This window comes from Salvelinus namaycush, chromosome 9 (assembly GCF_016432855.1).
Source record: "Salvelinus namaycush isolate Seneca chromosome 9, SaNama_1.0, whole genome shotgun sequence".
Lineage (NCBI taxonomy): Eukaryota > Metazoa > Chordata > Actinopteri > Salmoniformes > Salmonidae > Salvelinus > Salvelinus namaycush.
In genome coordinates this window covers 51,063,689-51,086,665 of record NC_052315.1, presented here as the reverse complement: position 1 = coordinate 51,086,665, position 22,977 = coordinate 51,063,689, and the positions used below count along the sequence as shown (strand labels likewise).

General features: G+C 42.5%; 2 protein-coding genes across 2 annotated transcripts; both read right to left on the bottom strand.

The window, feature by feature from the left end:
* Window positions 1-15,024: 15,024 nt before the first annotated feature.
* On the bottom strand, window positions 15,025-16,907 carry LOC120053536 (fibroblast growth factor 4B-like). Its single transcript, XM_039000670.1, has 3 exons — window positions 16,607-16,907; window positions 15,590-15,693; window positions 15,025-15,201 (listed from the first exon to the last, which is right to left on the bottom strand). The coding sequence occupies exons 1-3, from the start codon at window positions 16,905-16,907 to the stop codon at window positions 15,025-15,027; spliced, it is 582 nt and encodes a 193-aa protein (XP_038856598.1).
* A 4,257-nt stretch (window positions 16,908-21,164) lies between these two features.
* LOC120053534 (fibroblast growth factor 3-like) lies at window positions 21,165-22,659 on the bottom strand. Its single transcript, XM_039000669.1, has 3 exons — window positions 22,295-22,659; window positions 21,807-21,910; window positions 21,165-21,575 (listed from the first exon to the last, which is right to left on the bottom strand). The coding sequence occupies exons 1-3, from the start codon at window positions 22,560-22,562 to the stop codon at window positions 21,237-21,239; spliced, it is 711 nt and encodes a 236-aa protein (XP_038856597.1). The 5' UTR covers window positions 22,563-22,659; the 3' UTR covers window positions 21,165-21,236.
* Between the last annotated feature and the right edge of the window lie 318 nt (window positions 22,660-22,977).

The following is a 22,977-nucleotide window of genomic DNA, read 5'->3' as shown; positions in this document are numbered from 1 at the left end:
AAATTCGACCAAATAAAGATATAAATAGCCACTAACCAAGAAACAACTTCATCAGATGACAGTCTGATAACATATTTATTGTATAGCATATGTTTTGTTCGAAAAATTTGCATATTTCAGGTATAAATCATAGTTTACATTTCAGCTACAATCAGAAATTGCACCGAAAGCAGCCATAATATTTACAGACACCAACGTCAAATACCTAATTACTCATCATAAAACATTTCTGAAAAATACATAGTGTACAGCAATTGAAAGACAGGCATCTTGTGATTCCAGACAATATTTCCGATTTATTAAATGTTTTACAGCGAAAACAAAATGTAGCGCTATATTAGCGTAGCCACAATAGCCAGAAACACTTGGGCGCCCACGACCAGTTCACATGCACGACAGATATTAGAAATAGCATCATAAAATGTTTCTTACTTTTGGTGATCTTCCGTCAGAATGTTGGACAAGGTGTCCTTTGTCCAGAACAGTCGTTGTTTTGATCTGGAACGGCAAATATCCCTCTTCATTTAGCATGGGCACTTGCCAAGTGGTACGGATCTCTCCAACGTAAACAAAGTCAGAGAACGGAACACGGCAAAACTCCCGAAAAAATTTCAATAATCTGATTAAACTATATTGAAAAAACATACGTTACGATGATATGGTCACATGTATCAAATAAAATCTAAGACGGAGATGTTAGTCGTTCATAACGACAGCTAAACAGAAGGCATATCCATGTCCTCTTTCGCGCACTCCAGAAACAGGAAGTGGACGGTCACGTCAAAGAAAGAGCTTTTATTCCACCTTAGACCAAGATAAACACAAAAAAAATTCTCTCACAACCTCTTGACCAACCAGGGGAAGGTGTATGAAGTGTACGTAGCCTCTTACGTCTTATGCCCATGTATAGGCAAGAAGTTGAACAGAGCATAGATTTCTGACATTCCACTTCCTGGTCAGGAAAAGTGCTGCAGAATGACTTCTGTTTCACTCAGAGAAATAATTCAAACGGTTTTAGAAACTAGAGAGTGTTTTCTATCCAATAGTAATAATAATATGCATATTGTACGAGCAAGAATTGAGTACGAGGCCGTTTGAAATGGGCATCTTTTATCTGGCTACTCAATACTTTCCCTTGCAGCCATAACAGGTTAGACTACTGCAATGCTCTACTTTCTAGGTACCCGGATAAAGCACTAAATACACTTCAGTTAGTGCTAAACACAGCTGCTAGAATCTTGACTATAACCAAAAAATTTGATCATATTACTCCTGTGCTAGCCTTAACACTTGCTTCCTGTTAAGGCAAGGGCTGATTTCAAGGCTTTACTGCTAACCTACAAAGCATTACATGGGCTTGCTCCTACCTATCTTTCCGATTTGGTCCTGCTGTACATACCTACATGAACGCTACGGTCACAAGACACAGGCCTCCTTACGGTCCCTAGAATTTCTAAGCAAACAGCTGGAGGCAGGGCTTTCTCTTATTGAGCTCCATTTTTATGGAATGGTCTGCCTACCCATGTGAGAGACGCAGACTCGGTCTCAACCTTTAAGTCTTTACTGAAGACTCATCTCTTCAGTAGGTCATATGATTGAGTGTAGTCTGGCCCAGGAGTGGGAAGGTGAACGGAAAGGCTCTGGAGCAACGAACCGCCCTTGCTGTCTCTGCCTGGCCGGTTCCCCTCTTTCCACTGGGATTCTCTGCCTCAAACCCGATTACAGGGGCTGAGTCACTGGCTTATTGGTGCTCTTCCATGCCGTCCCTAGGAGGGGTGAGTCACTTGAGTGGGTTGAGTCACTGACGTGATCTTCCTGTCTGGGTTGGCGCCCCCCCTCGGGTTCGTGCTGTGGGGGAGATTTTTCTGAGCTATACTCGGCCTTGTCTCAGGATGGTAAGTTGGTGGTTGAAGATATCTCTCTAGTGGTGTGGGGGCTGTGCTTTGGCAAATTGGGGGTGGGGTAATATCCTGCCTGTTTGGCCCTGTCCGGGGGTATTGTCGGACGGGGCCACAGTGTCTCTCGATCCCCCCTGTCTCAGCCTCCAGTTTTTATACCGCAATAGTTTATGTGTCGGGGGGCTAGGGTCAGTCTGTTATATCTGGAGAATTTCTTCTGTCTTATCCAGTGTCCTGTGTGAATTTAAGTATGCTCTCTCTAATTCTCTCTCTCTCTCTCTCTCTCTCTCTCTCTCTCTCTCTCTCTCTCTCTCTCTCTCTCTCTCTCTCTCTCTCTCTCTCTTTCTCTTTCTCTCTGAGGACCTGAGCCCTTGGACCATGCCTCAGGAATACCTGGCCTGATGACTTCTTGCTGTCCCCAGTCCACCTGGTCGTGCTGCTGCTCCAGTTTCAACTGTTCTGCCTGTGGCTATGGAACCCTGACCTGTTCACTGGACGTGCTACCTGTCCCAGACCTGCTGTTTTCAACTCTCTAGAGACGACAGGTGCGTTAGAGATACTCTGAATGATCGGCTGTGAAAAGCCAACTGACATTTACTCCTGAGGTGCTGACCTGTTGCACCCTCGACAACCACTGTGATTATTATTATCTGACCCTGCTGGTCATCTATGAACATTTGAACATCTTGGCCATGTTCTATTATAATCTCCACCCAGTACAGCCAGAAGAGGACTGGCCACCCCTCATAGCCTGGTTCCTCTCTAGGTTTCTTCCTAGGTTCCGGCCTTTCTAGGGAGTTTTTCCTAGCCACCGTGCTTCTACACCTGCATTGCTTGCTGTTTGGGGTTTTAGGCTGGGTGTCTTTACAGCACTCTGTGACATCAACTGATGGAGAGCTCCTTGGTCTTCATGGTGCTGCTTGCTTGGTCGTGTCCCTTGCTAAGTGGTGTTGCAGACTCTGGGGCCTTTCAGAACAGGGGTATATATACTGAGATCACGTGACAGGTCATGTGACACTTCAATAAAGTCCACCTGTGTGTAATCTAATTATGTGACTTATGAAGGTAGTTGGTTGCACCATATCTTATTTGGGGGCTTCATAGCAAAGGGGGTGAATACATATGCACGCACCACTTTCCCATTATTCATTTTTTTGAATTTTCTGAAACAAATATTTTTTTTCATTTTACTTCACCAATTTGGACTATTTTGTGTATGTCCAGTACATGAAATCCAAATAGAAATCCATTTAAATGACAGGTTGTAATGCAACAAAATATGAAAAAGGCAAAGGGGATGAATACTTTTGCAAGGCACTGATTGGGGTTACTGACTACAATCCGTTGAATAATAATAATAAGTGTTGATTAATTTAAATACATTTGCCAAATTACATAAATACTCCTGTCTGTATAGAAATAAACGAAGTAATTAAAAATACTTCACATAATTTAGCCACAGACGATCAATAACTACTTTTTAAAAAATCGCTATGGATTGCGTTCTGTCACATTACGAGCACATATAGGCCTACAGTCGAGAAGCCCGCAATTGGAAAGCCCGCATTTGGGCAAGCCGTACAGCAAATATCAAACAGCTGAGTTGAGTTGTGGCTGTCAACCAACAACAGGCAGTAGCTAAAAGGTCTTTCACAATACAATTGCGGGGGGAAAAAGTTTGGATGAGTGAGTGCCACTAGAAAGGTGGACTGTAACTTCCTCCCCATGTAGGCCTATACTGTATGTGCTCATGATGTGACAAATCATATTGTACAATCTGTGTCTCCACTCCTTTCATTGGCGTATACTATTAGTTGCATTTAAAGCAAAGTCATTCGTTTTATTGATCTCAGTATGTCAGTGTCAGAGTAGCCTGTCATTTTGGTCATTTCTGTGGTATTAAAAAAATATTATTGTAATGTCTTCAGTCATGTAAAATGACAAAGAGTTCCATGAAATTATTTGAGGAAAAACAATTTTTTTCTCAGATCTGCAAATACAATGATATGCATGCAATGCTTTAATATAAAGGAGATTTTGTTTCTATCGGCCATGGTCAAAAGTAGTGCACTATATAGGGAATAGAGTGCCATTTAGGACACAGCGGCCTAACCCAGTCAGCCTAAGCCCATGGCCTCAGGACACACTGCACCACCACTGTTATGTCACATAACAGAACAGCTGCTGAAGCGGCCTCTTACTGCATACTGTGTTTTATCAAAAAGTAGAGGGAGAAGTTTCCTCGCCAGTAGCTTGTACGATTGTAACTTGTAAATCTGCTTTTGTTGCTGTTCTCGTAGCCTGTAGAATAGCCTGCAAAGTAAAGTCAAGTAACGTACACTATTATAATGGTATATCAGTTACAGCATAGTGACTTCTAATTGTTTTTTTAAACTTTCGATACCATCTGTCGCTTCAGAAATTCCATCACATTCTCCCATCCAGGGAATAGGGAATACTGATTTCCAGGGAATATAGCTTTCTCTTTCTTTCTCTTTATTTTCACATTATCTTTCTTCCAGATAGTGCTTCTCAGAGTTCTCCGCTTTATGCTCTTGCATTTTCCACTGACACAGATTTATGAAACAGTAGAGGAGGGTCACGGTCGTTGGCACAGGTTTCCAGGCGGTATAGCTGGCAGCATTTGAAGTGAAGTGCTGTTTGCTTGCAGAGTGGAGTCTTGTAGTAGAGAGAAAGAGAGCAGAGAGAGAAAGAGAGCAGAGAGAGAGAGAGAGAGAGAGCAGGGCAATGTTATCAGTGGGCCTCAGTTCATGCCGCCAGTCCGATGCTCACCTGCTGCAGAGTGCTATAGGCCAGCTGTCTGTCCGGCAGCTGGCCCCTGCCTGCTTTGTCCCGCTGAATTCTGATCCAGGCCTCTTCTAGGAAAAGGAGAATCAGAGAAAGACAGCTGCCCAGGACAAAACCAGCTTGGCAGACAGCCTCTGTGGCTCTCATTCATTCTGAACCAACTGCAGTCCTGTGGTGTCACGGGGTCCAGTAGGAAGGGTCATATCACCCTCTACTGGAGGGTCCATAACAGATTGAGCGCATGTCTGATACTAAGGCAATACGTTGTGTTGTCATACCTCTTCCTTTTGATGGGATTTTGGGTCCCACTTGAAATAAACGACACTTTTTAATGCTTAATGCTGTTGTCGAAAACCCTCTATAAGGCCTATACAGATGCTTCGGAAATCATTCAAAATGGATACGGAGTGGCAAATAACTATGCTATGTTGCTACCTTGTAGTTCTCTATTTTACCCAGAGGATGGCAGCACTTTACTGGATTATGCTTACTAGCTATGGCACCCAGACTTTCCCAATACGGTCTTCTTGCTAACGTTTGGAACTCACAAAAAGTAAGTTCCTATGTGACTGGTGTCATATCATGATCTTACGTAAAGTGTCAGATTAAGTGTTGCTTTTACTATGAAAAGTGGTTTACCAGCTTTTAACACCTAATTGTCTGATATTTTTGAACCCCAACGATCCTTGGAGCAGTAGGTGAAATTATTATTTGACCCTGCTGGTCATCTATGAACGTTTGAACATCTAGCATGATCTAGAATGATCTGGCCTTTCTAGGGAGTTTTTCCACGCCACCGTGCTTCTACATCTGCATTGCTTTCTGTTTGGGGTTTAAGGCTGGGCTTAGGCTACATCTGCTGATTTGAAAAGGGCTTTGAGCCTTCTTATGGGCTACTACAGGATCATGTTATTGAATCATTCATGATGTTTTCATTTTTTTGAGTCACATTCAGTCCAATCTAGTCTATTCAAATCTAGCAGAATGACCTTTTCTGGGACTGGGACAACGTTGGCAAAATATACTGAGGTCCATGCTGTTCAAAGCTCTCAAATCCTCAAACAGAAAAGAACAAAAAATTGTTCTGAGGTTCAGCTTGGTACATAGGGGTTTCTGGAGTGCAGTGTGTTTCTGCCCGTGCTGTTACAAAACACCCTACTCTATATGGGCATTCCTGCAGCCAGCATCGGGGTAATCTGTGTCCCCTGGTCTCTGGTCTCTGTAGTGTAGAGTTCCTCCAAGAATACATGTTATGTCCTGGTGTCTTATCTGCAGCAGCTCTGCCTTTGAAGGGCTCCCTATCAGAGGAGAAGCAGGTAAATAAGGTGGCTTGAAAGCGCCTTAAGAGGACTGTTTCATCAAGGCTGATGACAAATTGACACGCTAGTCTCAATATGTTAGATCCTTCCGTTTTCTAATATGTGTCAAATACGTGTTTAATGCTTTTGTTTACGTTAATACATTTGTACTGTCCTATGTGTTGGTTTGTGATTATCGTCACACAAAAATGACCCTTATTGGCTACTGGAAGTTTTGTGTGAGGGTGCTGAGCTTGTAAATGGGAGTTGCATACGACACCTTTAGTATGTATTCCATGCATGTCCATGCGTCTCAGGGCATAAGCGTGAATGCATGTGTACCTAACTCTAAATCTAGTCCACTGCAACAGGTGAGCATGAGCATTACAAACGCAGCCTTTGAAATTCCTACTCAATCTGTTCTCACAGAACGTCGTCCTCTTGCGGGAGCTACCGCTCCTGCACCAACGCAATGCTCACCAACTGAGGATCAAACGTTGAGGAGTCTCAGTTGTGCAGGCCCCCACTTCCCATTTCCCCCCAACTCCTTTGATAGCTCCAACTACTTGGTTCATACCATTTTTAATATGCTGACTGGTGGATAGGTAAATGCAATTTGGCACCATTTAGCGTTTCATAGGGCCACTGTAGTAGCTTGGGGCCATCACAGTGCTACTTTCCCCTATCCAGTCGTTCACTAGTTTTGGATCTGTGAACACCAGAGCCACAGGATCTTCAAAAAGGGTTAGGGGCGTGTTGTGGCCATCAGGGAAAGCCCTCGGTCAGACTAACTCCTTGTGTCGCAACCCACTGACACAACCCACTGACACAACCCACTTCAATAGTTTTTTTTGGTTTTCTAGTGTTTAGAAGGTATCTTATTTCAGATCTTGCCCATCATCCCAGAGGGTTAGGGTTAGGAAACACTTCCTAGTGGCAACTCAGCCGTGCCCGTGTAGATGTAGCGTCACGCCACGCCGGGTGGGAGATACATCACAAATACGCGCGTATGCACAGACAGACACGCGACTCATACGCAGGACAGACACCCAGAGAACTCACTGCTCACCTGCTGGGAAACTCACCGATGACTCATTTTGTTTGACGATTAGAACCCCCCCCCGAGTGCAACTCTCAACACGCTGATGTTTATTTCCACGAATAATGCTTTTAAACTGTTTATTATGCAGCTCACCCCCCTCAGATTGTCTTTGAGAGTTTGTAATGCCGTCAGATAACCAGGGTCATCCAGCTATATGGAGGTTCTACAGTTGTAGGACAAGTGTTATTACTGTTATTAGTGTTATTACTGACTTATTCTTGTTATTACTGCACTGGGAAGTATCTGTCCCATTATTCCATCGAACACAAAGGGATTGAGCGATATCAAACGTTATGTCACGACAAAAGAATGGCATTGTTATCATTTCGGACGCTGTGTCCCAAGGGCACATGTTTGTCCCCTTCCGAAGTTTCACTGGTTGCCCCTTTCTGTTGACTTAAATCATTGAGTAAAGTTTGATTTAGATACAAAGTGTGTACCTACCCTCCTTACTGCTTAATGTCTTCCCTTAATAGGTCGTTTGATCTTTAGCTCACACGGGGGGGGGGGGGGGGGGGGGGGGGGGGGGGGGGGGGAGCTTCGGTAGCTTTTTGGACTGATAGTCTCTGATTGATTTGACATCAACCCCCACAGGCAGTGCAGTGGCAAAGGACGAATCAGCTGGAAAATAGGAGTAAATGTTGACTGCTTCATATATTTGTCACATTATGTGAAATGAATACCATTCATATAACTAATGCACAATGCATTATAAATAACGATAATTACAGTGAAGTGGTGTGTCTGGTGTAGTCACAGTTCACTGAGTACCTAAAAATTCAAAGACCTTTTACTACCAACGTTAATCCAGAGGAGCATGTTGGCTGTGGTGCAGCACATCAATCAAGTTGTCCCACATTATGCATAAAACGATAAGATCCCAGTTTATAGTGATCCCTTGTGCTGATACAGTACCTTGTTCCCTGTCGCAACCAAACCTTTGCTGGATCTGATACCTGCGAGTGAAGCGTTTGATCAAAAGGCTGCTAAATGAAAGGAGACGGCTTCTTATGCTTAACAGACAGATCAGATATAATACGTCTTTCCCATGGTGAGTTAGGGCGGGGCTTGAACTCAGCAGCTTTGATGAATGAGATGAGACGTCCCCCCCCCACCCCTCAAGCCATCACTTCTTCTCTCTCTGTGATAGGAGTCTAGCGGCAGGAAAGGAGTATTATCCTCTCTGAGGCGCGGTCCATGTCAACGCAGCACTAGATATCAAGGAGAGCACTGCTGAGTGGGAGGAGCCAGTCAAATGAAGGTGTGTGATCTTAACGACCTCATAAAAGGTGCAGAGAAAAATAACACACATGGGTCATTAGAGGAGTGTCACATTGTGTAGGACCTTACGAGAGAAGGAAAGAAAGTTTGATGAAAGAAAAAGAAACCATTGTTTTATGTTCTATTCGAATCTATGCGTTTAACTATTTGAAATGGAGAACAACCGTTCAACCTCTGATAGAAATTACAAGCTTTTGTTGTGTCTATTTATTTGTTTGTTAATTTCACAGCCTGCCTAAAAAAATATATATTTCATACCCATTTTGCTTTGTCATGCCCTGGCTGCACCATCTCAGCTGTGAGGGAGTGCCAGATGAGAATAATGGGAATGTTTGATTGCAGATGGAAATGTGAACATATGTGGCAGGAATGCAGTGGAAATCAGACTGACCTTTGAGAACAGAAGTTGTTCTATTCCCCCTTAGAGAGAATTCTAATCACATAAACACTGCAGGTGTGACAAGTCCCTCCTATGTCCCTCCTATTCTGCTCGTCACCTGAAGCTCGTCAACTAGTTGCGCCTTCAATGGAGCTAACTGGAGGGCTGAGCAGCTATATTATACCAGTAGCTATGCCACTGTTAAGATACTAGGATTAATTAGACACTTTGTATGCCAACGGGTATAGGCCTTAAGGTAGATCCCTGAGGAACCCCTATTGTACAGTTGTTAGACGATGGGACATTCTGATTGAATCTAACACATGATATTCTTTCTGATTATGAACTTGGCTAGATTCTAGAGAAGAAACAGGAGATAATACAGTAAATACAACACTGCTGCTACCTCCGGTACTTCTGCTGCTACCTCCGGTACTTCTGCTGCAAACTTCCAGTACTACTACTTCACATTTCCCTCTGTGGTCCCTGCAGTCGTGTGTGATCCCTCTCTAAAGAGCTTCAAACAGATGGGTTTAAAAGGACTAAAACGTTGGTTAAAAAAAACACATGTACATGTAATAGTCAGAGCATGAAAAGGATCCTTAATGAGATAACCCATAAACACTTTAGGTTAATCTGGAGTGCTCTAGTTCCCAGCTGTTGATACAACACACACTGTTAATACTAACATAGGCTTTCACAACTCACACACAGTAACTCAGTTGTCATTTCCTGGTTTGTTTCACATTGAAGACTGCTTTACTAGCTTTGTGTTCCTGCACAGACAGAGTGCAAGCAGCAGTCAAGTTCAAGATGTCCCAAGTTTACAGACATGAGGCCTTGACTGGCCAGGACAGACCAGTCTGCTGCTCCATAGTATGAGACAACAGCATAGAAAGTGACTTGGGTCTAAACTTGTTTCTCCGGTCCAGAACTAGCCCTTTATTCTTCACAACACCTGTCAGTGGCCGCTGATTACAGGGCCCAAGTCTGCATTGTTTCCCCTCGCTGAAATCCTCCAGAGTGGAGCTGTGTCCTAGAAGAGAGGGACTGGAGGAGAGGGGTGGGGGTGTCTCTTCCCTTTTGAAGTGCTGCTCTTTAGGGCCAAACATCTGCAGGCCCGCACTGCACCACTGTCCCAAACACATACTTCACAGCTGGCTCTACAAAGGAGACCAGGGGCACAAACGCGCCAGCTAAATAGATCCCTCCATCCGCTAGGCCAGGCCTCGTTCTCCCAGCTGCAGGTTCGGGCCTGCCGCACCATGGATCCAGGCCAAACCTGGGCCGGCATTGCTGCACGGGACAGGAGCAGACATACGCACACATATAGAGAGCACGCTCAGACAGGAAATGCACACTTTCACATGAGTGGCCATTTAGTTTGGAAGGAGAAGAAAGAGAGGCAGGTAAACAGCTAGGTTATGACTTCCCAGATCGTGGATTCCTACCAAAGGAAAGGCTGGCCATTACGTGCTTAGAAATGATTACAGACAAACAGACCAGAGCATGTGGCATCTTACAGCAGCTCTGACTGTATATCATGCGATTTCACTCTTAAATGAGCGCCTCTTTCATGTCTGGCCATGAGTAATTCCCCTTTGATGTTTAATGTGCTGTTTGCATTCAGAATTGCCTATTTCAAACGTGGACAGCGAACTCGCTTAAGACTCGCCTGGATTCAATGCATACAAGAAGACATGACGCAAAACAATACTATTTTCCAAAATATTTTGTAACATTAATTTTTACATGACAAGAAAAATATTGTAGCAGTGGTTAGAGTGTTTGGCGACGGGCTCGGAGACTCGGGTTAGAGACCAGCAAGTGCTGCTCTGTCGCCGTTTGCTACAATATTATAGCTTGTTGTGTGCGATGTGGTCTGACCTTAGGGAAAGAAAGACTTCCATCTGCTCAGTGTTTTGTTTTAACTCAAGGGGAAGTGACGAGATAAAGGGACAGAGACAGACAAAACAGTAGCAAAGCCAAACAATAAACTGAGGCCGGGCTATCACATATTTAAAATATATATATATATATATATATATATATACAATATCTGAGATCTAGAGAACAAAACCTTAACAGCGGCAAAACAAGCTTTGTGTGGCTCAAATAGTGCTTGTGAATCTTCCATTTGATATCATCTGAAGGCAAGTGTATTTTTGTTGAAGCATAAATTGCATTTGTGTCTTCCTGTCCCCAAAGCACCTGTTGAAAGGTCAATTATGGGGGAATGTGTCCGGTAAAACCAGCAAATGAAGTCTGACTGGATTCACCAAATTGCTGTATTGTTTTTACACTCCAGTGTCCATATGATCATCACTGCACTATGATAATAACGCTTCGATTTGTTCTGTTTCACACATGTACAAGTGAGTATTATATGCATATGTGAATTGAAAATGTTTTTTTTTTGGCCATATCCCAACGCCCCCTGAGACGCTTTCAGAGAGTGGGGTCACGTCCAGAGAAGCACTATGTGAGATGCGCCGAGTCTTCAGCAGTAAACCTGACCTCCCACCAAACTACCAAACCCGCAACCTCCCTCTCTGTGGTGTACTTGCAGTCCTCCTCCCACAGCTCTTCTTCTATTTGCTCAGGCCCTACAGGCCATGACAGAGAATTAGACACAAGCCCTGTCCTGGAGAGTTCTTCCCAGCGCTGAGCCTATAACCCTCTTCCAAAAGCAGAGGCCGTGTGTGTTTGCTCAAGGAGGATAAATAGGGGGATTACATTTTTTTTTGTCATTTAATGATTTCAACATTTGTGGATGTTGAGACTCTAATGGGACAATGAATAGTCAAAGGATTCCCCTTCCAGTCACTCAGCAGTAGAGGTAGAGGAAGATTAAGTGGGTCTAAGTGTTTAAGACAAATGCTTAGTTTAACATATCCTTCATTTTACATCCACTATCGTTAACTAGTTTCCTGACCTGGGAGTGTTATTGTTGCCCTTTATTCAGGGATTACAGTGGTGATATTAGTTTGTAGCAATTAATTCACTACTGCATTCAGGAATTAACATTCTGTGTTCCCGTCGACGGCCGCACATTAGACTAGAGCCAAAGGAGTAAGCATTGAGGACCTCCCCCTTTTACACCTGAGCTCTCAGACACAGAGGCGATAGGACGGTTGCATTATATATGCCCTTTCACAACTGCCTGCTGTCAATGTGTAGGGCTGGCTGTCTGTTCCCTGCTGCTAGCCTCCCCGGCCAGTGTGTGTGCCTTAGGACTGCAAAAGAGAGAGGGGGAAAAAATAATGTGATAATAGCTACTAGCAACTACCAGCCGTTGCCCAAGCCATGTTGCATCTTGTTTACCAAGGCCATCGACTTAACCACCATTCAATTACAATCAACACACTCTCTGTTAACGCACACATTGTTGCTAGTTTCCTGGATTGTCTGGAGTTTGCTGAGACCTCTGTGCGTCTAAAGGACATGAAAGGATCATAGGGAATAAAACAGACCCTTGAGGTAAATTGTTCAATGTAGAAGTGGCACCCAAGTGATGTGCAAATGTTGGTGTTGATGATGGCAGTACAATCGGTGCGGAAATGACACCGTTTCTAGTGGTCTCTCAGCTGGGCTGGGAAGGTGCCAGTGTACTGTCGTCTTTACGGTGGAAAAGAGAAGAGGCCCAAAATGCTTGTGTGGGGATTGGACACTTCTCTCTGTGACCTTCCGGATACACTAAAGGCTTAGGGCCATTGTAGACGTTGCGTGGTGAACTGTCAGAAGGCGAATTTATATGAGCTGATCACTATGTAACCTTATGAATGTAGCTATGACTACATAGTGAGTGGCGGATGAATCAAGTAGAGTATGTATATAGAAGCTGAAGCCCACAGAGGGAGGCAGGACTGGTGCTCTACTGTCCTACTGTACATGCATTCATTCATTGAAATCACACTCTCATATTGACGAATGCTTTGTCCTCCATTCACACTGTCTCAGCCTGCCACAAGGAAAACAATCTAGTCGTGTTTATCACTATTAGCATAGCCAATTTACTGATGAGATTTCAGCCGCATTACCACTTTAGAGAGGTGTGAATGCAACAGGCTTTTAACATGTTAAATCCAAGCATACAAATGACCCCATTGTCTCAATGATCTGCATGGCGACCTCCGCACCCTGCATAGTGACCTCCAGTGTGGATTTGCTGTTGATTTTGAGTTCAAGTGTCGCTGAAAGTTAGCTTGGAAATCAATCCTGCTATAATTCACCGTGGCTTCAATGAGTGAAACAAACGTGAAACAGAGTTGAATTCAATCTGAATTTCTAGGTTAAATGAATGTTATTTTGCAGGTCTGAAAATGTATGGAAATCACAGCGAGGTAGGATAGTTTAAAAGCATCATTATTCATCTTTCACGTCTCTATTTTTTTTGTCTGTTTTGAAAAATGCATTGCAAGATGGTCACAGTTGGGGAACCCTGTTATTTAGTGAAACTGACCGAAGCGTCATAGTTTGAAGTCTGAACTGTATACGTGTGAGTCACCATTCAGAAGAGCACACTGCGTAACACTTCCTTGTTAAGGGACCGTGTGATAGGCCTATGTCCCCCAGGCTATGTATTGCACCAATCAGTACTTGAAAAGGCTTTCGTGGGTCATGAGTGTGGACAAATGATCTGTGATATGTTTATATTTTCTATAGGCGCTAATAAGAAATTGGGGCATTGTTCACAGACACGTCTGTTGTAGATTGATGTTGATCAAGACGTTTCCACTTTTCAATGCACTCCTTTATGGAAGTAAGCAATCCACACCACATAGTCTATATGCTATAACATCATTTATTGACTTTCTTGACGTTTTTTTTTTATCATGTGCACAGCACATACACCACAAAGTTGAACAGGACCTGTATAAAACTACAGTTTTGATACACACTAAATGCATAACAGAGGACATAATATAATGTTGAACTGATTGCAGGAGATCACAAGGGATCATATGAACGAACGCAGTAAGAAACACATCTAGTTTCAGTTTTTTCGTTGACATGTTCATTTTCTGCATCCTCTGTGCTAGCAAGAAAGGACATTCTTCTTGTTTTTTTTTTAGTTTGCATGAATACAAAACTGAAATAGCAACATACTCCCAAACCTAACATGGGTTCTTACTATTGACAACTGCAAGGGAAGTCAATTCAAAAGGATTTACAAAACCACATATCAGGCATTGAGTACAACAATACATATATTTGAAATACAGAAAACATAAGAAAGTGGAATTGTCATAAATTACTGATAATCAAGTACCTTCACTAATGCTGGATTAGAGAAGTGTCCAGTCATTTGTGTGCTGCATATACTATTTATGAAAGAGTTTTTACCATACATGCATACAACAAAAATATAGTTCAACCCTGGACCAGAGTTACCTTTAACCCTAACCGTACACTATAGTTGTGCCATCTAAACTCAGATTCCCTCTCTCTGAATGGGTTCCTCTCAATTCCTCTAGATCACCTCATCGGTGGTATACAGTGTAGGTTAAGTTGTAACTTGTAAAACACAGAAGTGTGGCAACGTCATATGTCACGCTCAGAAATATGACAGAACAACATACTGTAGAAGACACAGAACAAGTAACAACACAATCCCTAGAGCTTACACGTCCATACTGAGGTAGTAAAAAGCTAAATCAATTAGGAATGGAAAAATAACAAGTGACCTTTCTTACATTGAAATACTGCAATAACACACACAACTCTGACCAAGACCATACAACAAATTCAATGCAGAAACCCATTTCTGTGTTGTTGAGTTTTTGTAAGTCCCAATTGTCGTTGTATCGACCAATAAATGACTAATCATGGGACCCGTAATTAACTTTGAATGGTTCGGACCTTTGCCGTCATTGTCTTTCTTTTTGATGCTGAGACACAACTCTGACAAACTTGGGTCAGCGATTTCTTTCAAAGTAAACACAAGTACGATGAGAACACAACCATTGCCGCACAGCAATACTTAAAAACAGTGCAAAATCCATTTCAGGTTTAAAGAACATGGACTCATCTCAAGACACTTATAGCAGCACACATTTCATAGATTTAAAAACAAAAACAAGTGTCATTTTTTCATGTTCCCTTTCTACGTAATTCCACTTTCCCAAAATATAAAAAGTCTCAAGAATCATAAATAAACAATTTAAATATCTCACTCTAGAAAAAACATTTGAAAGTGCATTGTTTCCTCTCTCTTTCCTCTACCCTCTGTTGAAGGCACAGTCTGTCTGGGATCATTCAGATCCTCGGCAAGAAGTGTGTCACTGTCATTGCTGGTGTTACCCGGTTTCCTTTTTTGGTTTTGCCAGTCTTACTCAGTCCAATATACATCCCTGGGTGAGCTGCAGATTCATAAGCGTTGTAGTTATTTGCCAAGAGGCTTTCCTTGAACTTGCACTCGTCATTGTAATGACCCTAGAGAAAGGATGAGAGAGGAGAGGTTTAGGTCTACATTAAGAAACAATAAAATGACGCAATGAACAGCGGACTATGTGGAAGCTGATGTAGAACCTCTGTTGGCAAATTACCCAAATCACGCAGATCAATCTCAACACTTGGGATTTTGTGGCCAATTCAACTTTACTTTGAAATACCATATACTGTACATGGACTCTAAGGAAAGGTTTACACCTTATATTGAACACACCTGTGGCGTAGCTTATTATGGAGTTCATGAGCTACAAACATGTAAAGGCACACCAAGACATTGACCATTGATCATTCTGCTGTGGAGACCTTTCATGCAATAAAGTATGCTGTGACCCAGAAATACGTCCCGGGAAAACGTAGCATGTATACTTACAGATCCATAGAGCTTCCCTTTGCTGTTCATGGCTAGAAACAGACCACTTCGGACTCCAAAGATTGTCACAATCCCTCTCTCCACAGGTGATATCTCAAGGAGACCTGAAATGAGATAAAGGATATTACTGAAATGTTTATTCTGTACACCATAGCAAAGTTGTGTATAATCCATTGTTTATGCCAGTCTTGTGAAATAGATCAAGTAGATAAGGAAGTCTGTAGTAGACACAGGTCTATTTAGATATATTTTCAAACTGTTACCTAAACACCCTGCAAGGAAATCGGTGCATTTCTCCCTTGGCATTAGATGACATCTAGGCTACATATGATATGGACTTCCTCTCACTAAAGTTCCCAGTATGAGTTCCTGTAGCAGGTTGAAGTTCTGAGAAAACTTCAAACTGTTATGTCTACGGGTTTACATAAGATAAGAAATAACAATAATGTTGTCTAGTCTCTGTTATTCTCTTGGAGGAATGTATCAAATGTATGTATCAAAATACAAGGCCAATGTGTTAGGCAGGAAGAAAAAAAAGACGAAAATTGTCCTGACTTTGTACTGGACAGTCGGTAGAGAATAACTAACTCAATTGTACCCCAATATACAGGTAGCCGACAGTTATCGTCAAGTCCAAACCCCCAGATCTGGTACTATCCGTGATTTCTTTTGACTCTTCAGAAACATGTTTGTTTGTTGTTGTCGTTGAAACAGAGCCGCAAACAATTTGCAATGTGTTGCAAAGAAGACGAAATCATACTTGGCTAAAACACTCCTTCCTCTGTCCTCATGGCCATCGGAGGAAAATACTAACACGTGACGTCAATTGGCTAGTAGCCTAATCTAAACACAATGTTACGTTGAAGTTGGCATGGTGCCCATTCACACAACCCAAACTCACAAATGAAGTTCTAAAGTGGTGGCACATGGCACAAACAGGTTGCAGACGAAGAGAGGGGCATCAAACACGTGTGCCCAAAGATGCTGGTTTAAATAAAAGTATGAAACTAAACTTACTGTATCTATTTTCGTTATGTATTCCAGTGATCTTTCCGTCTGGTAAAACTTGAATATGAAACCCAATGCCGACGTTGCAATAGAGACGCCTAAGTCTTTTGATGCCCATAAGATATTCACCATCCCGGGTGATTTCTCTCTTTTCCCATGGGTTCCGAGCCAGTGATCGAGAGTAGAGCGTTTCCCAATGCCGCTCAAGAGCGCCGTTCTGCATACCCGCTAACGGGGCAGTGCGCACTGAGCTGCAGACCAGCCCCCACACCAGCAGCGGTACTGGTAGCCAGGACGCGTGGACAGACATCCCTGTGTGGTCAGTGCGGTCTCACGTGTTTGAATTTGTTTTTAGAATTTCCCCCAAACCCCTCTTTCCCCTGTCCGTGGTGCTCACAGGTTGACGGAAAAGTTGTGGAGACTGTGGGACTGACTGAGCCTCCAGTGAACTTATTTTTGAGTCTGCATGAAGTATTTTCTGTAGGCTACTTCAATGGCTCCGCTGAATGACTCTATTCCGAGATGCTTTTAGATCGAGTTGTGAATTGTCAGTCGTGTTGCAAGACATAGCCATGACTCTCTCTTGACGATACTTATATGTGCCCCGAAATGACATCCCACGCCACCTACTGTAACAAAAAGGTTGCTCTCAACTCAATCCACATGCACGCTAGTTACCTCCGACGCAAAGTCACTCAGAAAACCACCTCCCCTTGTGCGCGCTGATCTCGAGTGGCAGGGCGCACCATGCAGAACATCTCAATGAACTCAGTAGTTGCCACTGTACTTTTAGTGTGAGCTGACACATGTGGCCTCTATAAAGGGTTTTGCCCATCCTTTATTTTGTCTATTGTTTCTTTACGCGGCACAAACTTCTCAGACTTTTCAAGATGTGTCCAGGCGACAGGAAGGATTACGCATGAGATCTTTGTCTAAAACTTCATCCAATATCGACTGAAGTCAAATAAATAATGTATTGCAGGATGCAGAAAAGGAAGCTGAAAAGCCAACAGACTGTTACACAGGAGACAGTTCTATAAATGAATCCATAAAAGCAAATCAACCGCTTTCTTAATATGAATTTCTACTTTTTGACTACCGAAAATAATGGATGGGCTTCTCTTGTACAGAATATAATCATCAGACAAAATATAATATTTTGTAAGTATCTCAAGATTACAATATAAACAAAACGTGTAACATGTTGATGGAAGGCAAAATACTTTTCATCTTAAAACAGTTAGTGGCCTTATCAACCCAAGCCTCCTACTGTACCATGAGGATGAGGTATCTAAATTAATCGGATACAGTTCTCTTTTGCCTATCTGATCAACTGAACACAATGTAATACCCGTAGACTGTACCAAGCACTTATGTACAATGTAGGCTACTAAGCCGATACGCATAGGATGTTGAAAATGTCCGTTATTAGACTGAACTTCTGGCCCATGGTGAGTTAAGTACCCATGCGTAAAACCCGCATATCAAAGGTTCGCTCGAGATTTGAACCCCATGTGTGACCATCCACACCATAGAAAGCCTATTGCCACTTAGCCAGTGTAATACACAACCACCAACCGAGATGACATAGAGGTATCAAGTGACACGCAAGGAGCAACGACTTTTGCACCTGCTCACAAGTTGATTCTATTCTTTCGAACTGGGGAATTACTGGTGGAAACAATGCGGCTAATTGTTGTTAAATTATACCTAAAACTAACCATTTCGGAATTTGTGTGGCAAATATTATAAACGTCTTCATTCATTTGATGTTTCAAATTATGAAATTTTTTATTCAATGGATTCAAAACAATCGTTATTATTTGTGGCTGAAAGTTGAATACTTATATATATATATTTTTCAATAAAATCGAACTTCTACACTCTCAAGTAGACTAAAATTGATACATTATCATAAATATTCTATAGCGTTTGTTGACAGTAACCTACCCCTCTTTTGTATCAATGAAGAGCCAATATCGCAATAATAATTTAAGCTACGCTATTGAATTCCTGATAGTATCGTCAGAGTTTTCTCATGTAGGCCAGACTACGTGTACTCAGCCGCTCTCCAAGGTGCTGCATTTCAGTCACGTGGTTTTGCGTTTTCATCACCTCACTGTGCTGGCCAAGGTGCTGCATCAGTGACGTCCTTGTTACATGTTTTAAGTGAGAATACCTTACTGAGATGAACAGATTAACAGGCCCTACAACTTTCTTACAGTATCATTACCTTTATGCTTTTGGTGTCATTAGGGAACAATAGTTTTAGATAAAAGTAATGTTGCTCTCATGGAATGTAATTTCTTGGGTACAGAACCTCTGAAGAGAGAGAAGATGTTTGACTTGCTGCCTCTAGAGTGCAGTGTTTACAAAGGAACAGAACAGAACCAATCCTATGCTTAACTCCGAAATCACACAGACCACATGCCAATGGAACCCAATGATAACTGACACAACATAGTAGCAGTAGCCCTGTGTTCAGAAAAATCTCAACACTGCATATCCCAACACCTACAGTCTGGTAGTCTTTATTATTCAATTGTTTTATAGATATATTTACTATTTATTTTACGAGAATTCTTCAAAAATGTTGGCTTAAATACATCGGGAGACTACAGTACCATGAGTAATGACACTTGAGTTTCAAAGACTAAAAAAACAATATTAAAAATACATAGAAAACTTGTTTATGATATAACAAGTAATGGAGGCAAATAACTAAATTAACAACACAATGGCAATCTATATACAGTGCATTTGGAAAGTATTCAGACCCCTTTACTTTTCCCACATTTTGTTAGGTTACAGCCTTATTCAAATAGATGAATTTTTTTTCTTTCCTCATCAATCTACACACAATACACCATAATGGCAACAAAAACAGGTTTTTATCAATTTTAGCAAAAAAATTAATAAATACTGAAATATCATGTTTACATTTGGAAGCGATTACAGCCTCAAGTCTTCTTGGGTATGATGCTACAAGTTTGGTACATTCTCCCTTTCTTCTCTGCAGATCCTCTCAAGCTCTGTCAGGTTGTATAGGGAGCGTCGCTGCACAGCTATTTTCAAGTCTCTCTAGAGATGTTTGGGCTCTGGCTGGGCCACTCAAGGACATTCAGAGACTTGTCCCAAAGCCACTCCTGCGTTGTCTTGGCTGTGTGCTTAGGGTCGTTGTCCTGTTGGAAGGTGAACATTCGCCCCAATCTGAGGTCCTGAGCACTCCGGAGTAGGTTTTCATCAAGGATCTCTGTACTTTGCCCTTGGCATTTCATCAGACCAGAGAATCATGTTTGTCAAGGTCTGAGGTCTTTAGGTGCCTTTTGGTAAACTCCAAGCGAGCTGTCATGTGCCTTTTACTAATGAGTGACTTCTGTCTGGCCACTCTGCCATAAAGGCCTGATTGATGGAGTGCTGCAGCGATGGGTGTCCTACTGGAAGGTTCTCCCATCTCCACAGAAGAACTCAGGTTCTTGACCATCGGGGTCTTGGTCACCTCCCTGACCAAGGCCCTTCTCCCCCGATTGCTCAGTTTGGCTGGGCGGCCAGCTCTAGGAAGAGTCTTGATGGTTCCAAACTTCTTCTATTTAAGAATGATGGAGGCCACTGTGTTCTTGGGAACCTTCAATGCTGCAGACATTCTTTGGTAACCTTCCCCAGATCTGTGCCTCTACACAGTCCTGTCTCGGAGCTCTACGGACAATTCCTTTGACCTCATGGCTTGGTTTTTGCTCTGACATGCACTGTCAACTGTGGGACCTTATATAGACAGGTGTGTGCCTTTCCAAATCATGTCCATTCAATTGAATTTACCACAGGTGGACTCCAATCAAGTTGTAGAATCATCTCAAGGATGATCAATGGAAACAGGATGCACCTGAGCTCAATTTCGAGTCTCATAGTTAAGGGTCTGAATAGTTATTTAAATAAAATAAGGTATTTCTGTTATTAAATTAGCAAAAAATTATATACATTTTTTTTTGCTTTGTCATTAGGGGGTGTTGTGTGTAGATTGATGAGAGAGAAAAAATAGTTCATACATTTTAGAATAAGACTGTAACTTAACAAAATGTGGAAAAGGGGGCTGATTACTTTCCGAATGCACAGTATATATACATATCCATCATTTAGCAGATGATTTCATCCAAAGTGACTTACAGTCAGTCATGCTTGCCTTCATATAGGTGGTCCCAGCTGGGATCAAACCCACAATCCTGGCGTTGAATGCATCAAACGCTACTAACTGAGCTACAGAGGACAATTATTAGAACAAAGTGCTTTTTGTACAAAACATTATTGGGTAATCCACATGCATCTTTCCAGACATCTCTGTATGGAATGGTCCTCCAGAAAAATTACACAGGACATTAACTGCATCTATTTACGATAATGTGAGTTAACAATAACAGTACAAAGATACATTCAAGACATTGACCACTTTATTCATAAGACAGTATGATGCATGCATTCTCTATATAAAGTTGTACATTATTCCAACAGTATCATTATGCCAGTTTAAAGGAGGGAAAGGTGTGCTGGTGTCTCTCAGTCACCAGGTAGGTAGTCAGGCTGTGGGCAGCGTGGAATGACATGAGTCAGACTAGTCATCAAACTGCCTGGATATGGAAACATGTCTCTATCTCCTTTGCCCTGTCTTTCCTGTAAGTCTGAGGGCAGTCTGTCTGTACCCTAGACTACTGTTGAACAACAGGTGAACCATGTCATGGTCCTTGTGGCCAAGGACCCTGGGAAGGAAGAGGGAGGCCTTCTCTGTCCTGCGAGTCTTCAGGCCACGCTTTGGCCGGCCCTTTCCGTTGATCGACACGTACCACAGCCTCTCAGCACTCGCCCTTCGCCTGCTGCTGCTTCCTGTTGAGGTGGAGGGAGTGGTTGTCTGGTAGTTGCGGGAGGCGTAAGTGTTGTAGCCTAACTCATGGATCCGCTCCATGAACTCACACTCCTGGTTGAAGGCAGCCTGAGAAAAGAGACATTTAGTTGAAACGAAATGCATTACAACGAAAGCTTTATGACCATGTTATATTAAAATGAGACTGAACATGAATGGTAGTCAATTATCCAATTATTAGAGAGAGAGAGAGAGAGAGAGAGAGAGAGAGAGAGAGAGAGAGAGAGAGAGAGAGAGAGAGAGAGAGAGAGAGAGAGAGAGGCAGACAGAGAAAGACCTCAGAGATCATGCCACATTTACCGATGCATATAGTCCTCCTTTTTCGTTCATGGCCAGATATCTATCAGAGAACAGTCCTTTAATCACCACCACTCCCACATCCACTGCTGCTATCTCCAATATGCCTGGATGGAAACATTTATTTATTCTCATTTCCTGCGACACCAAACGTCATGGCAATGTAATAACGACGCTATGATAATGTAGAGACACTACTGTTGTAGTGTCTCTACAACCAGTATGCTTCTGTCTTCACTTTTTGAAGTTGCCTTCTGATCACTCCAATTTACCAATGCATTCGTGACGGGCAGAAAATTTAACAGCATAATAACGTGCGCAATTGGTAAGAAGTGTTCTCGTTTTCATGATCTATCTAGGACTACTTTAAAAGTGTTTCTGCATAGGCTATTCTTATTCGTATATAGTCTATATAGTGGCTGAACATAAACTTCATATGCATAGCATATAACAAAGCATAAATATACGAGAGTAAGTTATATTGTACTCACTGAAAGGGTTATTCTCCTCCAGGGTCCCGTCTATTCTCCCATTGGGATGTATTTGTAAGTGATACTTTGTGGCACAGTACAACTTTCTGTGTCTCGGTGCTCCCCCAAGGTGCTCGTACACTCCTCCACGCCCCGCAGCATCCCTGCGCTGCCTCGAGTCAAAGCTCTGCCGCTGTGGAGTTGATGTCCTAATCGCCATAGAAGAACGGGGCTTTTGGTGACTGGGATGCATCAAATTCAACAATAACAAAACCAGTATTATAACCATTATGGCATGGCCGAAAATAGTATTTTAGTCCTTTTCCATGAGTGCCAAAATCGGAATCAATAGGTTCCATCGAAGTCTTATTAGGTCCATTGATTAATCCACCCCGAAAAAATGGGTACTCTTCAAACATCTACTTTTTACAAACGGAAGTTAGGATTGATTGAAACAGCCTCTCGTGACAAATATAGCGCGCACGAGAGAATGTCCAAGTTGCGCACAAAAATTAAATAATCATCATTCAAGGCAAGGTGCCGTTTTGTGTGAGCTATGTGTGCAGTATGCTAGGCTATGGATGGATAAAATTACATGACATTACACACAGAGGCTCATTGCTGAAAGCCGCATCACAAAGGGCGAGCCAGGCATCGAAGGGCAGGGCTTTTGATGGATCCAAAACGCCAATTAGACATTCCCA